General features: G+C 41.0%; 1 protein-coding gene across 7 annotated transcripts in view; it reads right to left on the bottom strand.

Moving 5' to 3' along the window:
• TNKS (tankyrase) overlaps positions 1–22846 on the bottom strand; it is a 140291-nt gene that overhangs the window by 11592 nt on the left and 105853 nt on the right. For 4 of the 7 annotated variants that reach the window (XM_080343276.1, XM_080343275.1, XM_080343281.1 and 1 more), the window contains 9 exons: positions 13409–13580; positions 9540–9619; positions 8982–9127; positions 7834–7999; positions 5133–5352; positions 4749–4858; positions 2256–2444; positions 632–905; positions 19–101 (listed from right to left, as the gene is read on the bottom strand). In XM_080343276.1, the coding sequence (XP_080199402.1) occupies positions 19–101; positions 632–905; positions 2256–2444; positions 4749–4858; positions 5133–5352; positions 7834–7999; positions 8982–9127; positions 9540–9619; positions 13409–13580 (1440 nt within the window). The remainder of the gene's footprint in view (positions 1–18; positions 102–631; positions 906–2255; positions 2445–4748; positions 4859–5132; positions 5353–7833; positions 8000–8981; positions 9128–9539; positions 9620–13408; positions 13581–22846) is intronic. The other 3 variants (XM_080343278.1, XM_080343277.1, XM_080343279.1) reach the window with 2 other exon arrangements.

Raw genomic sequence — 22846 nt, forward strand, 5'->3', positions numbered from 1 at the left:
AAGAGGCTTGCCACTGACCTGTTCTGTCTCAAAGATGTCCCGAAGGTGTTCAAGACCCAGGCTTTTTAGGAACTGAGTAATGTTCATGTCAAGACCAGAAACTATAAGAGAAGAAACAAGTCATTATCTCTTATGTACCCAAATTTAAAAACAAACTATGAAAAAGCACAAAACAACTATTAAAAAGCACAAACCATCTGTGGCAAATACAGGCTCATATTGCAAAGAGAAGGATAGGAAGGGTGGGTGTATTTTTTGCTATGTAATCACCGAGATGCTGACATAGAGCATACATTCCAGATACTAATCAAAGGGTTTAAAAAACCTTAGTGAAATCTCCCAGCCATCACAATCATAATTTCTTCATCAAAATAATTCTCATTGGATTTTCTGTATAAAATCAACAACGAACACCTGGGCACATAATCAGATCTGCCTTTGTAATCAGACCTAATCACCGATAGCAAACAGATTAACAGCCAACAATGCTGCTGGCAGAGGACACGAGAACAGAGCAAGCACCAGACACTTTGCAACACAGGTAACAGTGGAAGCTGTACAATATTTTCTGGCTAGTCAGAAAATACTTTTCAGATAAAGCGAGGCCTATTGTGATACTAAGCTACTGTACTTCTGGCAACGTAAACTTGTCCAGCAGCAAATGCACCTTCTCCTTCCTTCCTTTCAGTTCCTGCTGCTCCATCACCAGCGTTTGACGCCCCTCCTACGGCCAGTTCCGCCAGTGGCCCGGTCAGGTTATCTATGCTGCTGGCAGCGGAGAGGCAGGATGGCGTAGATGCTGGTGAGATCAGGGAGGCACTAACAACAGTGGCTTGAGGCTTAAAGCATGTAGGCAAAGCTTCTGGAGGCATTGCATCTATCAGCAAAGCTCGGATATCATCAGCCTGAAAAAACAGAAGGAAAATTCAACATGAGGTTCTATTATCACAAGACACCAATCTCTGGAAAGAATTTTTCTTTTAATTTGTTTTAATTGATTGCTCTGTTCTTCCATTAAAAAGAAAACTGCCAACTTTTGTAACACAGGAATTCATGGTTGCAAGAACATTCTGATTCACTGCTCAGACACTGGTAAATCAGGTTCTCCCCATTTATAAAGGTATGTAATAAGGCACATCTAATTTCCTTTCTGACAAAATGACTCTATAGGTATTAAAGCCAGGAAGAGCAATGCAGTAACTTGATATGAAATCCTTCACAACCCAGGCCAGGCAATGCCATGTCATTTTGCACTGGATCAAGGTTCCAATGGAAGAACTAGCAGGTAGGCTGGACTAGATGATCTTCCAGCCCTGACCATTCTGGGACTCTGTGACTACCACTGCCTTTGCTATAATCACATCTTACAGTGTCATTAAAAAAACAAACCAAAACAAAACCAGAACCACAAAAGAAGACAAGAGCTCCAGGAGAAATATGAACTTAGCTAACCATTGGATTTAACATTTGTTGACTAAATTAAGCAGGACCCTCACCTTTACGAATTTCCTTCTTGTATGTTCTTGCAGAACATGATTAAGACATCCTTATTGTCTCCCTGAGACATGACATGGTTTTCATATCCCTCATCACAAAGCAAGCTCTCTAGAGCTCAAATTATTCTGGAGGTTATTTCTTGAACTCTCTATCAATCAAATCAATCATTGGCCTTAAAATATACTGGCATCCAATTTGGTTGCATTATCTGTTCCACCAACATCGTTTAACCTGGGGCATGTATGTTCATATAACCTTATTAGGCTTTTTAACCAGCCACCACTGCTACCACTAACAAGAACCAAATACCAGCTTTAGAAAAAGTTTAATAGCCACCTGCAAACATTAGAATGTTGGAGTTAGACAAAAAAGAACTGAGGTAATAAGCAGGCACTGAATATAATCATCCTCTAAGTGATCCCATTCGTGTAAAGGCCTATCTGATTCTCCTCACAGGTTCAAAAAACATAATCAACAGTACACAGATTTGCCATCATCGGGATATTTCAGAGAGGTCTATTTCCAGCAATCCCAGGAGAGGACCCTTAAGCGGAAGCAAACCTTAAATCACATTAAGACCTCAGTCAAAGGAAAAAGCCTGGACCCATGAGTCACAAACAGGCACCCTGGAGATGCTCATTTCTCCCTACCTCAGTACAGCAAAAGCTGAAATCGCTGAGGTACCCATGGAAAGCCACTTCACACACAGAGCAAATCCTCCAGAGTGGCCTGTGGCTGGCATGCTAATGTCAACTTACTGTTGCCAGGTCTAGTGGTGTCTGACCCTCTTGATTCTTCATGGTTGGATCTGCTCCATGAGCTAAGAGCAGAGCACAGAGCTGTGTCCTTCCTTTTTGTGCAGCTTCATGCAATGGTGTGAATGCCCACTTATCTGTTGCATTTACACATGTATTGTATTTGATCAACAGCGCTGCTATATCCACATGCTGGAAAACACAAGAGGATCTTAATCAGCATGACACTGATAAAATACATATTTTCTTTCCTGTGCTGGAGATAACGGAGATACTTGATCCATCATAAAACTGGTAAGAATTAAATGTCAAAAGATGTGTACAAAAATCTGAATGGGCAACACAAATTTACAGGGCTGTGACATTTGTGATATGATACTAGAAGCTCTAAAGCTCGATGTGCTGTACTGTTGTGCCACCACTTAAATGTCAGTACACAGAAGTCTTCATTGTACTTTATTTCTTCCTTGCATGACCTTGAACCCATCCCTGGCAGCACAAATTTGTTCTTTCTCCAATCATATTTTGTGAGAGAACTATAATTGATAAAATGCATTATGAATGTCATAAAGGACAACTGTTTTACATGGGCTATAAAATAATGATCTCATAACCCTACACTTCCATCAATATTCCATCCCTAAAGTCTCCCAAGTTAAAATAAGAGAATAGAAAACTGCGAAATAAAATTTTTGGCTGCCTCTGACCAGTAAAATTACTTGTGCAATACAGCTAAGAAATAAAAAAGCACGTAGTCAGAACGATTAAGTAGGAGCATGAAACACTGAAATCCTAAGCATAAGCGCAAGACTTGCCAATGGATTTAATTTTTCCTCTCAATGGCAATTAAGTGACTTTCAGCAGCTCTCATAAAAGGTTTTTCTCTCTGAATAAGTGTGATTTGAAAAGGCTGCTGACCTTATTTTTCCTCTCTGCCCAACTTCTAAAGCAGTTGCTGCTCCTGTGACTTTTCTGCCCCATGAAACCCTATGGAGGGACACGCAGCATGAAGTGCTGGGTGGGAGAAGTGAAGATACTTTGTGAGGAAAAGGTTGAGCCTGTGAAACCTGCCAGCTATGGACTTGAGAAACCAGTACTCATCTCGTCTCCACCTCCGATCACAGAGATCTGAATGAGCTGATGACAGCTCAGAGAGAAATGTGGGCTGTCACAGGAAAGATATATAGCAACTCTTACCTAAATAAGTTTATGGAAAAGCACCAAACACTGTCACATTAACCTTTCCTAGAGAAAGTAAGGCAACTCATATCAGATTTGCATTATGATTTTCAAAAGTGATAATCAGCTTGAACCGATCTCTAACAGTTTCCTGTGCTGGGAAGGCATGTTTTGCCTTTATGTAGAATGTGTGTATTGGTTTCCCATGCTTGAAAAGAAAGAACACAATCTTCGTAACAGAATTTATCTCTAGAGCTAAGCAACGTACTGGGAATGTAAAGCTTATGGCAGATGCCGATGAACAATATTGCTTGGTATTATTACAAAGCATAAAATAATTCTCTGTTACTTCTAATCCTTCAGCTGCTTTTGAAGTTTTTTGCTCTTAGCACGCTGGGGTCCCCGACTGACGTATAGAACCAATGCAAATGACGCAGGCTGAATTTCATTCATACACTCTCTTTAAAAACAAGGTGATCACTGTACTTATTTCATCTGGCTCTCAAATAAAAGCAATCATGAGCCTATTAGGATCATTTCTCCCTGATTTTGCTGTTCTTGGGCCAGGGAGTAACAAAGCATAGCACGAGACCATCAAGAACACTGCTTCTTGAGCTTCATGTCCTCTGTCTGACCATAAACACGCTGCTAGGAGCTTCTCCAGCACTGTTTCCGTACAACTGTTCACAAGAGATTTCTTTCTCACTTCATCCACAATTAACAACTGCTTATAAATAATCTATGAGGCATCTGCGCAACAGCTATGCACACAAATGTTTCCTCCTATATGGAGGACGGAGGGTCTGCCTCATCCAAAATGGTTTGAGTCAGCCACTGCACCCCCACTGCAGTAGTAAGCTTGCCCAGGAGGACACCTATACAACAAACTCAGTGGCCTTTCAACACTTCAGCTTTAGCTCCCCACCAGAGACCAGCTGTAACAGACCTTCACTTCCCTGTCATCACCTGTCCTCTTCCTTCCATCCAGGTCTTTCAGTGATAGTTTGAAGTCTTTCCTGTTTCAACAGTCACCCCAAATTTAACACTGTTCAATGCTGCTTGCCTCCATAAAAGCTATGTTCTAGTGATCTTTCCAAACTGCAGCCTTGAACTGCTACAGCACACTTGAATCTTTGTCTTATTTAGATCTGTAGGACTGCAAACAGGACTTACAGCAGCAACTTAGCCCAACAAATATTTCACGTCATCAAAACCTGAGCTATGTTCACAGCAAGACAGCTGCAAAATAATTGTCTTTGGATATGATTTTAAGGAGTTCCTTGCTCGTCTACTCATGGAAAGAATGTCTGCACCTACCCCATATGATGCTGCATTGTGTAGGGGGATTAGTCCTCCTTTGTCCTGGGCATTAACATCAGCACCATGCTCAAGAAGGTATTCAGCTACTTCCAGATTGTTGTAACCAGCTGTAGAAAAGGCATAGGAAAAGAAACTGGGTATTAGGAGAGGTAAACTAAACAAAAATTATTAGATAGAAAAGCTAAAGCAATTTTTTTACTGCGAAAGCTCCTCTTTCCTAGTAACAATATTACCTCCTGAAATACGGCTGCCACAGGTAACAACTCACTTTACAGGACAATTCTCTGAGAAACTCCTACGATACCAATCCTGGTTTTGGTGATTAACTTCTGTAGCCTTACCATAAATATAGAAGCCTTCAAAACCTGGTGAGTCACCCACCTGCAAGATGAAGTGGTGTTGAATTTCTTCCCTGGGTGTCTCTGCAATTGATATTTTCTTGAGTACATAGCTTCTGAACTCGTGCCAAGCACCCCTTCTTGGCAGCATCTAGCAAGGCAGCATCTCCTCGCAGTAAGTCCTGGATATCTGTGTCTCCTTCTTTCACCAAATCTAGCGGAGTGTTCCCATCTCGATTCTTTTTTGTTGGATCAGCTCCATGCTGCCAAGAGTAAAGTGGAATGCTACTGTCATAACCATGTGCAGAGCAGTGCACATAAGTGTGCCATTATTCTGTGGCACAAGACAGGAGGCAGGGGATTTTGCTGACCAGCCATCACGAAGTAACAACGGTATAGATCAGCAGGCACATGAGAATAAATCCAGGAGGCTGAGGCCTAAAGCACCAGTCTGCAACACAGCTGTGTGAATCCCAACTCCACAGGCAAGAATGGCAGCCCTCTGTGAGAGCTGCCACTGTTCTACTTGCAACTGCAGTATGTTCAGGAGGATATATATCCTGCATATATCTATACTGTCACAGCAGATGTTATAGAAAAGCCATCTGCAAATACCTTGCCAGCCAGTCCCTTCTTTCTCCTGCAAACCGGCTGGCAGAGGTGTTCCCTCAGCTCACCTTTCTGAGCCAATGAAGCCAGGCCCTATGTTTCACTAAATGCCACCCTGCTATTGAAAGGCACTTGTTTCAGCAGGGAACTAGAAAAATACCAATTTCTACACTTTCCAATAGACAATAGCACCATCTTAAGCAGTCTACAGGTCCTGGAAAGCGCTGAAGAAAACATTTTGTTGGGAAAGTGGACTTAGATGACTGCTGGAGTTATCTGTGCTTGTAAAACTTGCTTGGGTGATTGGACTAGATGATCTTTTGAGGTCCCTTCCAACCCCAAACATACTGTGATACTGTGAAAACATGAAGATCAGCCAGTGATAACAAGACAGTACTGGAGCACGGGACAAGGAGGGGAACATATGTGTACATCCAGCATATGATGTGAGTCATGACCACATACAATTTTGTGGGGGGCAGCTCCTTCCTTATTCATTCTCAGCAGCAGCAGGAAAAAACAAAGATAGGTAAGGCAGAGGCAGCATTCTCTGGCTGGCCCCTTTAGAATAATCAATCACAGTTGTCCAAGCCCTGCCAGCAAGCCTACCCTGCCATTTCTCACAGGGGATGCTGGCAAAGCTGTGTTAGTGTGAGCCACAGGGATTGAGCTGGGGATGAGGAGAGCAGAAGGACTTAACTGCCTTATCTTTGGAAGCAGCACAGCAATGTGTGGCAATTTTAAAGAAAGGTGTTGAAAAAATAAAGTCTCTCCAAATGCCCGTACTTTTTTGTTTCCTTCTTTAAGCAGATCAGGACAGAAAGAGGAGTTAAGTCAGGAGGAGTTAAGCTCAACATCCAGGGCTCAGCAGAACTGACAGCACTGCCAGCTGGCGTAAGAGACACAGCAGGAGAAGTGCTGTGCAAACTGCAGCATGAGCACATATCCACTGACACCCAGAGCCTTTACAAAACTGTGTCACCTAAGGGCATATTTAGCTCTTGTGGAAGTGTGATTTCAAAAAGAAATATTTCAGCACTTTTGCTGTTGTACATCCATTTAGGATCCTTTGAACACAAAAAATGGCTACATTCCCAGTGGAATGATCAGAAAACTCCAGAGACCTCCAGTATCTATAAAGTGCTGCTGTGCTTGAGAGTTGATGAGTGCTCCTATAGCTTGAACTAACAGCTGTATCCAGGTGTTGCTACCAGGGCCATCATCATGCCTATTCCACAGACACCTTTGAATATATTGTTTTTTACTGTAGATGTGTTTCGAACTGATGTTCTACCCCCTCTGAATGGTTTTTTGGTAATCGAATTATATAATGAATGAGATAGGAGGTAAATAGCAGGGCTTTGCAACAGTAAATGAAAATAAGTGGACAGGGAAAAGCTTCATGATTTTAAGATGATCCGTATTCTGACTTACTCTTATTTTAAACACTGTGCTTCAGTGGGGCATGAAGTAGGCAAGGCTAAAACAGGAAATAGGATTGGCAGGAAATTCTACTCTAGCACCTTCTTTTCCCCTCTCATGATAGGATGTGAACTTATGTTAAGCAGTCTCTCAAACTCCAAACTCACATTTCTCACTGGAAACATATTGGCATTACCTCAAGCTTTTTACAGGCTCTACCACTAATTATAATGAACATGTATTCCACAGTATACAAACATACATTTCCTCCAGGAGCTTGATAAATCATACATAACTGTTTTAGATTTCTTGCATAGCAGACATCACTTAGAACCCACCTTCATCTATTGCTCCGTAACATATTCTTGCGTATTTACAAAGGTTTACTCAACTGCAGTAACTGTTCCAGAAAAGGACAAAAAGGATAAGGTAGGGGTTTTGTATTTTTACACAAATTCAGCTGCTTTTTCCAGTGTGAGAGTCTTGTTCTACTTGGTTAATAGCATTAATACACGTACTGGAAAATGTAACTGTGCTGATGATTCTAAGTGAACTGACGTTACACAAGAAACCATCTGACAACTGTAAGATTAAAATAGACTTGAAGACACCATAAAAAACTCACTGAATGCCATTAGCTTTGTATTAATTAATCTTCAGCCAAACTACACATATACACATTTAAAGACACACGTAAGACCTTTAGTACATACTTTTAAAAGCAGTTTGCAGATTTCGTATTTTCCTTTTGCTGCTGCTTCATGTAGAGGAGTGAATTTCCACAGGTCTGCCACGTTGACAGAAGCACCGTGCCTCACTAGGAGCTCCGCCACTTCGTAGTGTCCATAAGAACAGGCATTGTGCAGGGGAACTAAGCCACTAATCAAAAAGAAAGTATTAATAGCTACAGAAAATCAGTATGCAATCATACAAAGTTCCAGTTGATAAAACTCCCGCTTCCACCAGACATTATTGGTATCTTTCAGTCCTTCCAATTTTCATGGCGTTATTTCCCTGCTATTAAAACTTCAATTAAAACTTCATTATCCTCCTTCAGTTCTCATTCACGAGACACTTCAATACTTGGCAAGCACCCATGTTACTACTTCCACAAATAAGTAACTTCAACGCTGTTAAAAATACCCAAAAACTAAATTTCAAGAATCACTGATGTTCTGACTTCAGATATTTGAGTGTAAATTTCAGAAAAGGTTTAACACTGTACAACAGGTTTGAAGTACAGTTATTAGTAAGGACTGTACACCTGATAGATATAGAAAGATACCCAAACATTTCTGTCAGAGACAGTCTGAAAATTCAGTATTGGAAATGAATGATTCCCCCACCCTGAACCAATACACTGGAGTGAAAGATCAAACATAATCATGCTAGTCTACATGATTGCTTTGCAAACAATGCAAAAACCTGTAAATGGTTCATATCATTTAACTGAATAAGTAACAAAAGCTACCTAACAGAATTAGAAAATAACTAGAGATAACTCTGGTATTTTATCCCATACAATTAAGAACTAATTTTAGATCACCTGAAATAACTTAAAGGCTGCTTTTAAGCACAAGAAAATCTCCAAAATGGGCAAAAGGGAAAAGAGAAGGATCATGTATTACAGTGTCAGATAGGTACTTGACAATGGCTTTGCCAGAAAGCCAAGTGTGCCCTAATGGTCTATAAGTCTCCATACAGTGAATGCCAGGAACAATGCAGAACAAGAGGAAAGAAAATTTAAAAATTTCAAGAGAAAAACATAATGGTTACTGAAATCCAAAGCAAAATGAATACGGGGGGGTAGAAGTCTCACACTAACAGAAAACAGTGGGGTATATAATGGAATGAAATGTACCCTTTATCTTTGGCGTGCACATCTGCCCCATGGTGCAACAGATACTCTACCACTGATACGCGGTTATATCCTGCAGCAAAGTGCAGTGGTGTTGAATGACGGCCTTCCAAATCTCTACAATTCACATTCTGAGGGCTGCAAAGTTGCTGCAAAGATAAAAGAAGAAAACAAAGTACAGAACTAAACCAAACAAATAAAAACCACCACAAACCAAACAAAACCCAGTCAAACAAACAAAACCAAAAGAAAAACCCCAGACTACCTTCCCCAAATACCCCAACACAAAATTTGATCAATTTCTGCAACACTGCCTCTGAGACCATTGAAGACATGACTGTGTGAAGAACTGGGAGAATGAACAATCAAAAACTTGAGAGAAACACCTCAAGATATCTTAATGTACTACTTTATAGGAAAAAAATGAAGATATTTGCCTTCCTGTTGTTTTATGACTTACTAGCCACCCGTCACTATTTGCACAACTCTTGTAGCAGAGGCTTCTACAAGCCTTGCACAGCAATGCAAAGTGGAAAATTAACACGAATTGCTCAAACCTACCTTCACAGTTTCCAAGTCCCCAGCTTTGGATGCTTCTAACAACCGATAATCCACATCAGATGTGCGCACAGGTGTACTTTCTACATAGGGGAAAGATGGTTTAGGATCACTTAGGATCATTAAGTTACATTAACTTGCATTCAACATGTTTTCCAAGCTTGGGGGGGGGGGGGGGGGGGGGGGGGGGGGAGGGAAAGTCTGTTGTTGTTTGTAAAAATGCAACTGGAGTTGTGATGTTTGAGTTCATAATGCCTAAATGGCCGAATAAGGAGCCTTAGTTTCAGCATAAACCAGTTAGATTTAGACTCTACAGCTGACATTGTTCTGCCAAATGGAATTTGAAATGTTTGGTAAAAATGATCATTTCTGTATTTAAAAAAATCTATGTGCTCACTGGGACAGATGCAGAGTTTTGCTGAATATCAAAAGCACCTTTCTCAACAATTTCAGCAAACTGCACAAGGCACCAGTGCACAGCCAGAGTTAAACGTGCTCAATTCAGCAGCGGAATTACAGCCTTTGCCCTCTGCACTTGTGATCTGTCTTGTACCATGGGGCAGTGACAAGGGGCTGGGATTTCTAAGATGGCCCTGGCCACATGGTGACTGCTTGCTTTATGATGCTCCAGTTGGGTACTGCACTTCATAGCAGCAATGAGATCTGTCCCTTGTTATTAACACAGGGAGGTTAAAAATAGAATCAGAAGAATGACAATAGTGATTAACAGGAGGCCTTTAAAGAGATACATTTTTTTTTCCTCTTTAAATTACTGTAAGATGATTACAAGTTTTGGCCTCAAACCTCTTTTTTTTTTTTTTACCTCACTTCTCATTAGAAATATGGCTGTGAGAAAGGAAGCATGCACTGAGGGAAGAGGAAGAAGTGGCTGGAAAGGAGCAGTGTCCCTAGAGCTCTTCAATATTGCTCAAAAAGGAGCTGAAACGGCAATCTTGATCACTTCATTTTTAATATAAACTGCTTTCTATGGTAGAAGCCACCCTTCTCAAGCTCAAGGATTTATGGAATAGAAGTTTTGGCATCATGTTGCCCAATCAGTGGCAGAAATGACAGCCTAGTGCAAAACAAACGGAGTAAGGTGAACTTGGGGTTGCAAGAATGCTGTAAGAAAGTCAGAGTGTTGTAACAGACTAAACTCATTCTAGATGGCAATGCAACTCCATTAAAAATATTTAAAAGACCTCTTTAAACATAGAGAACTGGTACTATATCCTGGGAGCAAACTGCAGAGACAACGTGAGAAGGTACTTCCTACAGACTAACACAGTCTCTGCAGAATCCAGTGAATTCCTGACTTTGCAATATCACCTATGACATTTCACAGGAATGGAAAACAGGCAGAAGAGGATATTTGTTTTCTTAACTAGCTATCCTTACAGAAGGACATCAATTTATCTGTTCACCTACTGCAGCCCTATTTTCTCTTCTTGATCAGTGTTTTGTGGCCTTTTGCTACCTCCTTGCCTCCATACTCACTGCAGGAAGAGGAGGATGAGGAGGAGGAAGAGAGAAGTAACTCCTACAAGCTCAACTGTTAAGCGAAGAAATGCTCTCCATTGAAGGAACAGTTGAAAGAGTTCAGGGAAGAGGGACAGTGGCACCTTTAATACAGCCAAAGCTGTCAGCTCCTTTCCTCGAGTATACCTTGATCCCCTGCAGCAATTCCACTAGCAAGCAGTTGGACTTGATGTTCTTAAAGGTCTTTTCCAACTTGCTAAATGATTCTGTGATTGTATGATTCTAACTGATTCAAACACCTGCTGCAAGAGAAGTTTGGCAGTAGGGGTTTGCCATACATGTTAGTGACTGTGGGCAGTGCACAGCACGCATCTAACTCCTGTTGTTGGACTTGGTTCAGATTTCAGCTCACATCTTCATCTTATTTATTTGCCCTCCCTTGCTTTCCCCAACAGCACCACCACCTTGGTGTCCTGAGGCAGGAGGAGGTTAAGTCCTGTACTGGACCCAAAGCTCCACTCTCTTCTCTGGGCTCCTACTATTGTCTTCACAAGGCAGCAAAGACTCTGACTTTAGTGACGGTAAAAAAGGAAATAAATCAGAAACACAGTCTAATTACTACAGGAAGCAGACATTTCAGTTCCACTAGATTAGAACTTGAGTACCAAAAGGCTACACTGAGCAAAAATACAAAACATATCTTACTCTTCAAGAAAAGCAAAACTAGAAGCATTTTCTAATAAGCATTTGAAAAAATAACAATCTCACTTTATGAGCTTTCTTATATTACATGGCCACACTCCTACCAGTTGCAACTAAAATCACACACAGCTAGAGTAAAGTTGTATCCACTGGCCACTATGACATCAGAAAGTTGTTTTCATGGTCGTTATCTCCCAGTTGGGATGTAGCTCAGTAATCAAGTATGAGGAAAAAAAATCCAATACTATATGGAAAATATTTTAAGCTGTGAACTGAAGAGTCAGATAACAATCAAAACAACTCTAATATTAAAAAAAAGTTTCTTTAACACAATCATACAAAATTTATCACACAGTAATATTTAGTCAATGATTTCAGCATTCATTTGCTAGCTTTGAAATACAGAAAACATAGTGTCAACAACCATACACTACAAGCATTTTTTCAGCTTTTGAATCTTTCAGTCTTGAACACCTTCATGGATGTAAGGGGAAGGCTGCTATCTCTCCAATGAAAAGCAGTACAGTATGACATCTGAAATCAGTTTTCCTAGGAAAGATACATCAGTGAAAACAAATTTTTAATTCCAAAAACAAATGAGTGTTTTCAGAATACTCGTAAGTTTACTATTTTTTAAATCAAATTCCCATTCTCTTTAACAGCAGGAGATACGTTTACTTTCTTCTGATTCATAGTTACCATACTTCTCTCTCAATACACATACACACAGTCACAGACATATTGTAAACAGATAATACTATCCAGCCTTATGTAACCAGCCACATCTCAGGCGTGGGTACACTTTAAATAGTCCTTCCTTGCACTGCTGTAAAATGCCCTTTTCCCCTGCACCCCCTGTTTTAAGGCAACGTTATTGAAAATACCCAATGAAATGGAGTTTCTAGCTACCATGGGTCTTCTCATTTATCTGGATATCTTCCTTTCTTTGACTACATGCATATCCCACTGTCAGTTACTTGCTCTGTAGCAGCTACTGATGCAATTATTCTTCTCTCTGCTCACAAAAATTCAAATGTGACATGGGTAAGAGGATGCAAACACTCAAGCACTTACATGAAAAACAGTGGTAACGCCACAGTGGCACCTTTTTAATGCAAGATATAAACAAATTGTTTTTTAAACAATATCAAGAACACTTTCACAATAACATCTTTCTCTGATGGACAAGAGATTTATAGTACAAGTTCAATTGGTTTAGCAACTATCAGTATTTTTCTGCCAGTAACACTCTGTGACAGCTAAAGTATGGAGCACCTAACAGGGTGGCTGATGAGAGAAAAAAGGTTTCTCACATTTTCAGCAATATCTCAGTTGCCTTGGAACTTATTACCAAAAAACCTTAAAACTCCCTATCTGCCTTCCTCCAGTCTCCCTGTGAAGCAGCATGCCCTAAATTCCCATGATGTTTATTTTCTTGCTGATTTGAGCAAAATCAATGAATTGAGCAGGTATTTTTGTCGTTGGTTTTAGTTTTTGTTTGGTTTTGGTGGTGGTGGTTGTTGTTTTGTTTTTTTTTTTCTCATAGTACATACCGCAGATGTGTGCGCATGATTGCAGAAGGGAGGGATGAGAACACTACTGCAAATCTCTTGCATTGAAAAATAAATAAGAACCAGAGCTGTAAAGGGAGAACCTGAACTTCAAACACACAAGCCTTTATTTTTACCCACCACTTAGAATCTGTTGCACTGCTTCATTTCCCATCTGCGCCGCTGTGAAGCCTTGCAAAGAGATGATGGAGGGATCAGAGCCATAATTCAGCAAGAGCCGGCAGGTTTGCAAGTGGCCTGCTAAGGCTGCCCTGTGCAACGCTGTTTGACCAAGTGTGTCCAGTGCATTCATCTGAAAAATCAGCAGCAATATCAAATAAAACATTGTTATAACTAAAAGCCTGCACCTGTCCCTGCGCTAATAAGAAGAGCAATAACAAGAATTTTCTGGCATCCAAATTTATCTGTCAATCCCTCTGCATTGCAACTAAACAAAACCAAATGACAAAATAAGTAAACACTCCAGTCTCAAGATTATTTACTGCAGATGCTTTCTTGTCTTTCAACAATGCAGGCTATTCATTTGCATGGCTAACAGACAACACAGGATCCTTAAAACCATACTTAAAATAGTGGTCAAGCTTTTGACAAATTCCATGAAGATCAACCTTGGGCAAGAAAAGCAAAACTCTCATAGAAGAGGAGAAAGAGGTAAATAATTAACTAAAAAAAATTTAAAGATCTTCTAGCTTTAAGGAAAATACCATCTGTCATTTTCAGAAAGGGAATTAACTCAGCATTACTCAGTACCAAGAATTAAAGCAAAACAAAGAGGTCAGATTAGGAATTCTATGAAAGAGTGGGGAAAAAAAAGATTGGATACAAACAGTCCATTTCCTCCTCACTTTTTATATTTTTACAGACATGTTAAGTATAACTAGATATAATTCTACTCAATACAAGACTGTATAAACAGGTGAAATGGAGTCTCACTTTCAAAGAGTATGATATAATGGAAACCTGTCTGTGGAGATCTAAGAGAGTATCTAAATAACTAGAAGCATCTCCATGGGTTCACTATCAGAGAAAGAAGAGAGTAACTGAGAGCTTTAAGAAGCAGAAAAAAACCCTCATGAAAATAACCTTTCAAGAAGATACTTTGTACCTAGCAGCGATTCATGACAAATTTAAATGCAAATATCCAACAGCTTTTTTACCACTTTATGAAATACAGAACTACTCTATATTCTCTGCAAGCAACTCAGAACCTGTTATCTGTTTCCAAGCCTACGGATTGCAGGCTGTGAACTGCATGCATAATAGACTCTGTTGCTGTAAAAACCCACCTTTTTACCTTCTCAAAATCTTTGTGGTGGCAGTGAACAAAGGTTTTGCTTGTTATTTCTCACCTACAATGCAGCCTGCAAATCCTACTACCTTTCCACCAAAACTAGTGAAAAAACATTTTGGGTAAGATGCATATTCTGTAACTAAATGAAATTTAATTAGGGAGTAACTATATAGAAAATATCTACTACCAGATATGGTAAAAAAAAAAAAAAAGTAAAATACCTGCAATACAACAATATCAAGCCACAGGAAAGAACAAAGAGCTACCACACAAATAAAGTGGACTGTGATCCGATATTTTCTGAAATTCTTTTATATCCCTGAACAGTTCTACAGACTGATAAAGCAGGAATTTCTCAGATCACAAACCTCTCTTGCAGGAAGATGTACAGGAGAACAGTTCTGCTTTCTTCTAACCGTGCTCAGCTCATGGCACTCTAATGGGATTTCCCTAAAAGTTTTGTTTTAAATAAAAACCTACAGCTATCATAAATATTAACTAGACGCTGAATGTCCCAAATCCATCATTTTGTTCAGATGATGATCCTCAGTTTCAGGACACTGGATACCTTTCACCACTGATAAGGGCACAGAGAAAAGCAGAAGTCTGGGGCTACAGGTGTTCAGTCATGGTAAAGGCAGAATGAAATTAGTATTGTGGATTCTGGATGTAGCTGGTAACACTCTATTTGCCCAAGAAAGAGAATCATAACTAATGTCTTCTCTATCACTGAATTCCTGTGTTAAACATGTCTGTACTGAACAAATTGTCAAAGAACAGCAGTAAGGCATTCACAATGCACAATTCGATACCGACTGTGTACCTGGAAAAAATGTTAATATTCATTTGAAAAGAACACTGGCAGAGTCATCAGATCTGTCATCTCACATGTCTCATGCAGGTCTCCTTTTGCCTCCAAATAACTATCTTTGCCAGTAACCAATTCTTGTGGCAGAAGAACAGCAGCCATTTGAAGAAATGCCTGCTTTCTCCTGGGACAAAGAGGTCTGCAGCTGACAGAGGGATGCATGCGCCAAATGAAGCTGTTCTTTCCCTCAAGAATGGAATTAGGCTTTGCAAGGCAATTTCATGGGGAGTATGTTCACTTTTAGACAGATCTGCTCTCGCCAATCACACAGCACTTGTCTGAAACCAGCCCAAGAATGTACTGCAGTAAGGCAAAAACCAACAGGATTTATTTCCAAATGAAAATCAATTTAAGCATTACAAATTGACATACAAACTGGAATTAAACTCTCATAAAAAATCAAACCTGGTAATACATATGCCTGGGTTAACCACTGCTCAACACTAAGTTTAAAAACATATGCCCTTTCAAATTTAAAGCTAAAGTTTTAAACTCTGTTTGACACAATGTTAATATCCTAGGTGTACCGCCTTATTTGTGTGCTGAGAAGGCAGATTGTTCCAGCTGTACTAATCAAAAAGAAAAAAAAACATAAATACTCAACTAGTCCCCTTTATAAGCAGTCTGAAATTAGAAGGCTGCAGCTCTCGATTACTTTACAGGTGGGTTTTATGCAAGGAGTTAAAAATGACAGATATGACAGCTTTTGTCCTACAGCACACTGGCTCTGGATCCAGTTTCTCCACCTTTTAGCATGAAAGCAGTCACCCCACTGCTCAAACCGCAGAAAAAAAAGCAGAGCGCAATTATCAAAAAGTGTTTTTAAATAAGGTTTTTCATTGAAAGATACCATCTTAGTATTTCCCAATGCAGAATTCCTTCTGTTCTTCCCTTTTATCCCTTTCATTTCCTTTTCCTCATCCTGCATAGAAGCAGTAGAGAAATCAAAATGGTCACGTCTCATCAGACAGTGAAGAGATTTTTCCTCCTGCACTGCTGCAGTCTCAGAGAAGCACACACAGCTACAGCAACATTCCCCTGGCTGCCAAGCACTTGTGGCTGCTCAACAGCTGGGACTTGTTCAGGAAACATTTTTTTATAAGACTTCATAAGCACACCTGCTTTCTCTTGGTATCTAATATCCTAAATATCCTCCTACTCCTTGATACTACAGCAGCACAAAATGCAACAGCTTCCAAGCACTGCATTTTTCTCTGTGAGATCACAGAATGTTAGGGATTGGAAGGGACCTCAAAAGATCATCTCATTCAAGATCCTTCTAGAAGATGCACATCCTAAAAGCACATGTGAAACTTTTGCTCTGCCAGCAGTTCCAGGATCATGGTATCCTTCTCTGCAATGCAAGTGTTCTAACTGCTCTCCTCCTGTGGTTATTCTGAGGACAACATGCAGTATGTCTTGTGTCTTTGTTCATCACTAACAATAAACAGGATAGGAGTGAAGAGGTGCTGGTGGCAATTTCAAGCTCTGTCAGAAGAAGAAAAAAAAAAAGCCAAAAAAAAGGAAGGAAAAAAGAAAAGGAACAACAAAACAACAAAAATCTAGGTTCACTCTGAAAGCTCTTATATGATCCAGCCATATGTCCACAGTTGCTCCTTTGCATAAAAGCTTAAGATTAATGTAATTAAGTTTGAATGTCTAAGCAGTGAGAAAAGTTGAACCATGCAATCACAACAGATGACACAGTTCTTCATGTTGATAACCAAGATAGTCCAGAACCTGCCACATTTCTGAAAGGAAATTTAATTTTTCAATGCTTATTCTTTCCTGAGAAAATCACACCTCTAACTGAAATGTTGGAAGCAAATGTATTACACAACAATATTATTCAAAACCATTCAATTTTCTTGTGTGGGTCTAGATAGATGGTGACTGTTCTCAAATCCATGTCCATGAAAAGCTGGCAACTTGCTACTCCAACGCACAGAAATAACTTACTATGCAAAGATCCACAAAGCAAGACTTTCCTAGCAGGGCAGATTGAAGCCATTTCTGCTACCATCATGAATAAGGACACTATCTGCCTAATATACCTTAGAAAGGCTCATTTTTTTCTTGCAAAAGAACAGGTTCAGCAGTATCCTTTAGAAACATAACACAGTCAAACCAATAGCATTCATGGTATCTCTACACTTGCCCAAGACACCAGTGAACTTGCATGCTTGCAGGTCTTTCTTTCCAACAACCATCCCAGTTCAGAAAAGACTTCAATCCTTTTCTTCTGCACTGCTAGAAAGTCAAACGTCTTTTTAAACATATTAAATTTCCCATGTATCTGTAAATTCAGACAAGGAGCTAGTTATAAGAGGTTTCCAACTATCTAGCAATACAACAAAACAGGATGAAAGCGACTTTTTCATCAGATCATCACCTTCAAATAAGTTTATTTTTAAGCCAAGCATTTCAACCATCCTCAAAGATAAAAACAATGCACTTGAAGATTTGCTAACAGGTCTAATAAAAATAGTTTATGTTGGAGGATTCTTTAAAGATACTCTGCATTTCTGTTTCATAAGGTACTTTGAGGATATTCAATATCAAATAAGCAGCAGCGTGAAGTGCTGTTTCACACTGCAGTTTAGGCAAACAAGTAAAAACTGCGTATGGCATTTAAAACTATAGACATTTATGATAAACATTCTTGAAAAAAATTCCAAGGATAGTCACCTGTGCTTTAGATTTACAGTTGACAGTCAAATTCTGCAAAATCACAAACCCTTCCTCGTTCCTCCCAAACAAATCCCTAAAGCTTAGTCTTTACTACGCTTCAGCCCATTTCACAAAACAAGAAAAGTCTACTCAGACACACATTCTATTATCTCACTTTTGCTGTCTGACACAGATCACAGCTGCTCCTCATAAAAACAGCAGCTTTCTCTCTATTACTAAGACAATCACAAATGATGTTCAATCTACAAACTTTATATGACTCTGTCTCCTAAATCCACTATTAGAGGATCTTTTGTGGATCAGCTGTCTGCCTTTTGGCGCTGTATTTCAGAAGAAAGTTCCACTTTCTTTGAAGCCCCAGCTACTCATCTTTTTCAAATTGTTACTCTGTAATCAGCAGTGGTTTTGAAAAGGTAGATTAAAGCTGATGTGCACAGTACCTTTCCTTTGACAGAAGAAATGGTTGCAACGTGAAGGAAATATGGTAAGTCTCCTCCATCCACACTTCAGTATCACAGTATGTTTGGGATTGGAAGGCACCTCAGAAGATCAGCTAGTCCAATCCCCCTGCCAGAGCAGGAGCACCTAGAGAAGGTCACACAGGAACATGTCCAGGTGGGTCTTGAATGTCTCCAGGGAAGGAGACTCCACAACCTCCCTGGGCAGCCTGTTCCAGTGCTCTGTTACCCTCACTGAGAAGAAGTTTCTTCTCAAATTTAAGTGGAACCTCTTGTGTTCCAGCTTGATCCCATTACCCCTTGTCCTATCATTGTTTGCCACCGAGAAGAGCCTGGCTCCATCCTCTTGGCACTCACCTTTTATATACTTACAGACATTAATAAGGTCCCCCCTTAGTCTCCTCTTCTCCAAACTAAAGAGACTCAGCTCCCTCAGCCTTTCTTCATAAGGGAGATGGCTCTACTCCCTTAATCATCTTTGTTGCCCGACGCTGGACTCTCTCCAGCAGTTCCCTGTCCTTCTTGAACTGAGGGGCCCAGAACTGGACACAATATTCCAGATGGGGTCTCACCAGGGCGGAGTAGAGGGGAAGGAGAACCTCTCTCGATCTAATAACCACCCCCCTTCTAATACACCCCAGGATGCCATTGGCCTTCCTGGCCACAAGGGCACAGTGCTGGCTCATGGTCATTCTGTTGTCCACCAGGACCTCCAGGTTCCTTTCCCCTACACTGCTTCCTAATAGGTCATTCTCCAGCCTATACTGGAACCTGGGGTTGTTCCTGTCCAGATGCAGGACTCTACACTTCCCCTTGTTAAATTTCATCAGGTTATTCCCCACCCAACTCTCCAGCCTGTCCAGGTCCTACTGGATGTCAGCACAGCCTTCTGGCGTGTCAGCCACTCCTCCCAGCTTAGTGTCATCAGCAAACTTGCTGATAGTGCACTCAATTCCCTCGTCTAAATCGTTAATGAATATATTGAATAATACTGGCCCCAGTACTGACCCCTGAGGTACTCCACTAGATACTGGCCTCCAACTAGACTCCGCACCATTGACTACCACTCTCTGGCTTCTCTCCTTAAGCCAGTTTGCAACCCACCTCACTACTCTATTGTCCAGACCACACCTCCTCAACTTAGCAACTAGGATGCTATGGGAGACTGTGTCAAACGCTTTGCTGAAGTCAAGGTAGACCACATCCACGGCTCTGCCATCATCCATCCACCTTGTTACATTCTCATAAAAGGCTATGAGGTTGGTCAAGCATGACTTACCCTTGGTAAAGCCATGCTGACTGCCCCTAATGACCCTCTTATCCTTGATATGCCTTGAGATGGCACCAAGGATAAGCTGTTCCATTACTTTCCCAGGGACGGCGGTGAGGCTGACCAGTCTGTAATTACCCAGGTCCTCCTTCTTGCCCTTTCTGAAGACTGGAGTGACATTTGCTTTCCTCCAGTCCTTGGACACCTCTCCCATCTCCCAAGACTTGGCAAAGATGATGGAGAGCGGTCCAGCAATGACCTCAGCCAGCTCCCTCAGCACTGGCAGGTGCATCTCATCTGGACCCATGGATTTATGGATGTCCAGACTACTTAATTGCTCCCTACTCCAGTCCTCATCGACTAAAGCAAACTCCTCCATTGACCTGGCTTCATCTGGGGTCTCAGGGGTACAGGGCTCCCCAGGACAGCCTCCGGCAGAGTAGACAGAGAAAGAAGGCATTCAGTAATTCTGCCTTCTCTGTATCTTCTGTCACCAGGGCACCCACCCCATTCCTCAGTGGGCCTACATTGGTGTTAGTTTTATCTGCTATGTATTTGAAAAAGCTTTTTGCTGTCCTTGACCCCTTCCACCAGGTTTAATTCTAAGGAGGCCTTGGCTATCCTAGCTGCCTTCCTACATCCTCTAACAGCAGCCTTATATTCTTCCCAAGTGGCCAGCCCCTGCTTCCATGACCTGTAAACTCTCCTCTTCTGCTTGAACATACCCAACAGATCCCTATTCAACCACGCAGGTCTCCTGGGTCCATTCCTTGACTTCCTGCGTGTGGTGATGCTCTGATCCTGAGCTTGGAAGAAGCAATCCCTGAATGCCACCCAGCTATCTTGGGCCCCTTAACCTTCAAACAGCCTTGCCCATGGGATTTCCCCCAGCAGTTGCTTGAAAAGGCCAAAGTTAGCCCTGCTAAAGTCCAGGGTTGCAATTCTACTTATTGCTCTGGTCCTACCACACAAGATGCTGAACTCCACCATCTCGTGGTCACTGCAACCCCGGCAGCCCTCAACCTTTACCACTTCGATCAGACCCTCCTTGTTAGTGAGGATGAGATCGAGCAGTGCTCCTCTCCTGGTCGGCTCCTCCACCATCTGCATGAGGAAGTTCTCATCAGTGCACTGGAGGAACCTCCTGGGCTGTGGCTGGCTGGCTGAATGGTCCTTCCAGCAAACATCAGGGAAGTTAAAATCACCCACAACAACCAGGGCCTGTGACTGTGAGGCCACTCTCAGCTGCCCATAGAAGGCCTCAACTTCTTCAGCTTGATCCGGTGGCCTGTAATAGACACCCACAACAGTGTCACCCCTGCCAGCCTGCCCCTTAATTCTGACCCACACACTCTCAACTCGCTCCTCATCTGCTCCTGGGCAGAATTTAGTACATTGTAGTTGCTCTCTCACATAGAGAGCAACTCCACCACCACGCCTGGCCGGCCTGTCTTTCCTGAAAAGGATATAGCCATCCATGACCACATTCCAGCCCTGTGAGCTGTCCCACCATGTTTCTGTAATTGCCACTAGATCATAACCTTCTGATCGAACACAGGATTCTAACTCCTGCTTATTCCCCATGCTGCGTGCATTAGTGTACAGGCATTTCAGGGAGTATGCCGAGCACACCGATTTGCAATGGGATCACATTGGAAATTTTTATTTATTTCATATGGAAAAATAGAGATTGGTTGAAGAACTGAACACATTGAAAGGGGGGCTCTGCTCAGTGACTGGTTGTGGGATACTTTTGTTTTAATATTTTCATTAATGATCTTGGCACAGAAGAATTGTGTGAAGGGCACGAATACAAAAAAATAGCAAGAAAAAAAAAATCGAGATTCTTTGTGTACTGTAAGATTACATGAAGGGTCTGAGTACTACTGTGTCATGTCTATTAAAAAGGGAAACATGATCCCAGTATGTATTAGTCCAGCATTTATATTAAAGATATGGAAGTGCCATCATGTAAGGCGATGGGGGAATGAATTTCATTTTTGCTGCCTGAGCTCCAAGATTTCCTCTGGTGCTGGTAAAGACAAGGGTTATAGGGAGGATTAGGAAGTGGCAATGTTCCCTTATGAGGGAAGGAAGACTAAGTGTTCAAGGCTTTTAGCCCACAAAAACAAAGGCTAAGAATCAATTTGTTCACTGTAAATACCTCAGCAAAAAAAGCATCAAAATGGCAGAGATGTATTTAAACTGCTCATGAGCGTGCTGTTCAAGGAACAAATGGATATCCACTGTGAGGCTGCTATTGCAGAACGATGAGATTCACCAGCTCTTGTAAAAAAATACAACTAGACAGGATCAAAGAGCTTAGTACATCTGACTACATCTCATGAAGTAATTGAAATTCAAGGCACAAAAAAAGTAATCAGGAAGAAAAAGCTTCCTCAAACACAACAAATGAAAAAAAAAAAATAAAAAAATCAAAAACCTGTATCATGCTTCAGGGATTAAAGCTGCCATGTCCCAACAATCAGAAACAGACAAATATCAATGTTAAGAGTGTTTAATGAACTGAATGCCTACAGTCAAAGCACAAGCAAGAGGTCAAATGATAATATACAAGCAAGACAAACATTTTACAGTGATTAAAAATGCCTAGTTAACTAATTAATACTCTAGAGCATATCCCATCTGGGAACTTCAAAGTGCTTCACAAGCCTTAATGACCTACCTCTCATGAAAAACCATGATCACATTATGTACCGTTTTAGAGCTAAGGAACTTTGGGCACCAATAACGAGGGGCCCGATCCATTGCAGTATGGAAATATGTGCTTAATTTTAACAATGAACGGTCTCCTGACATGCACTTAAAGTGCTTTGCTAGATTTTAAACATGACTGTCTATCCTCAAAATAACATAGCAAGCATACATCAGGATGTGAACAAAGAATGAGTTTTAATCATCACGATGTACCTCTATCTGCATACTGTCAATTGAAAAAACAACAGAACACACCACTCAG

The sequence above is a fragment of the Nesoenas mayeri genome (assembly GCF_963082525.1).
Source record: "Nesoenas mayeri genome assembly, chromosome: 4".
Classification (NCBI taxonomy): Eukaryota; Metazoa; Chordata; class Aves; order Columbiformes; family Columbidae; genus Nesoenas; species Nesoenas mayeri.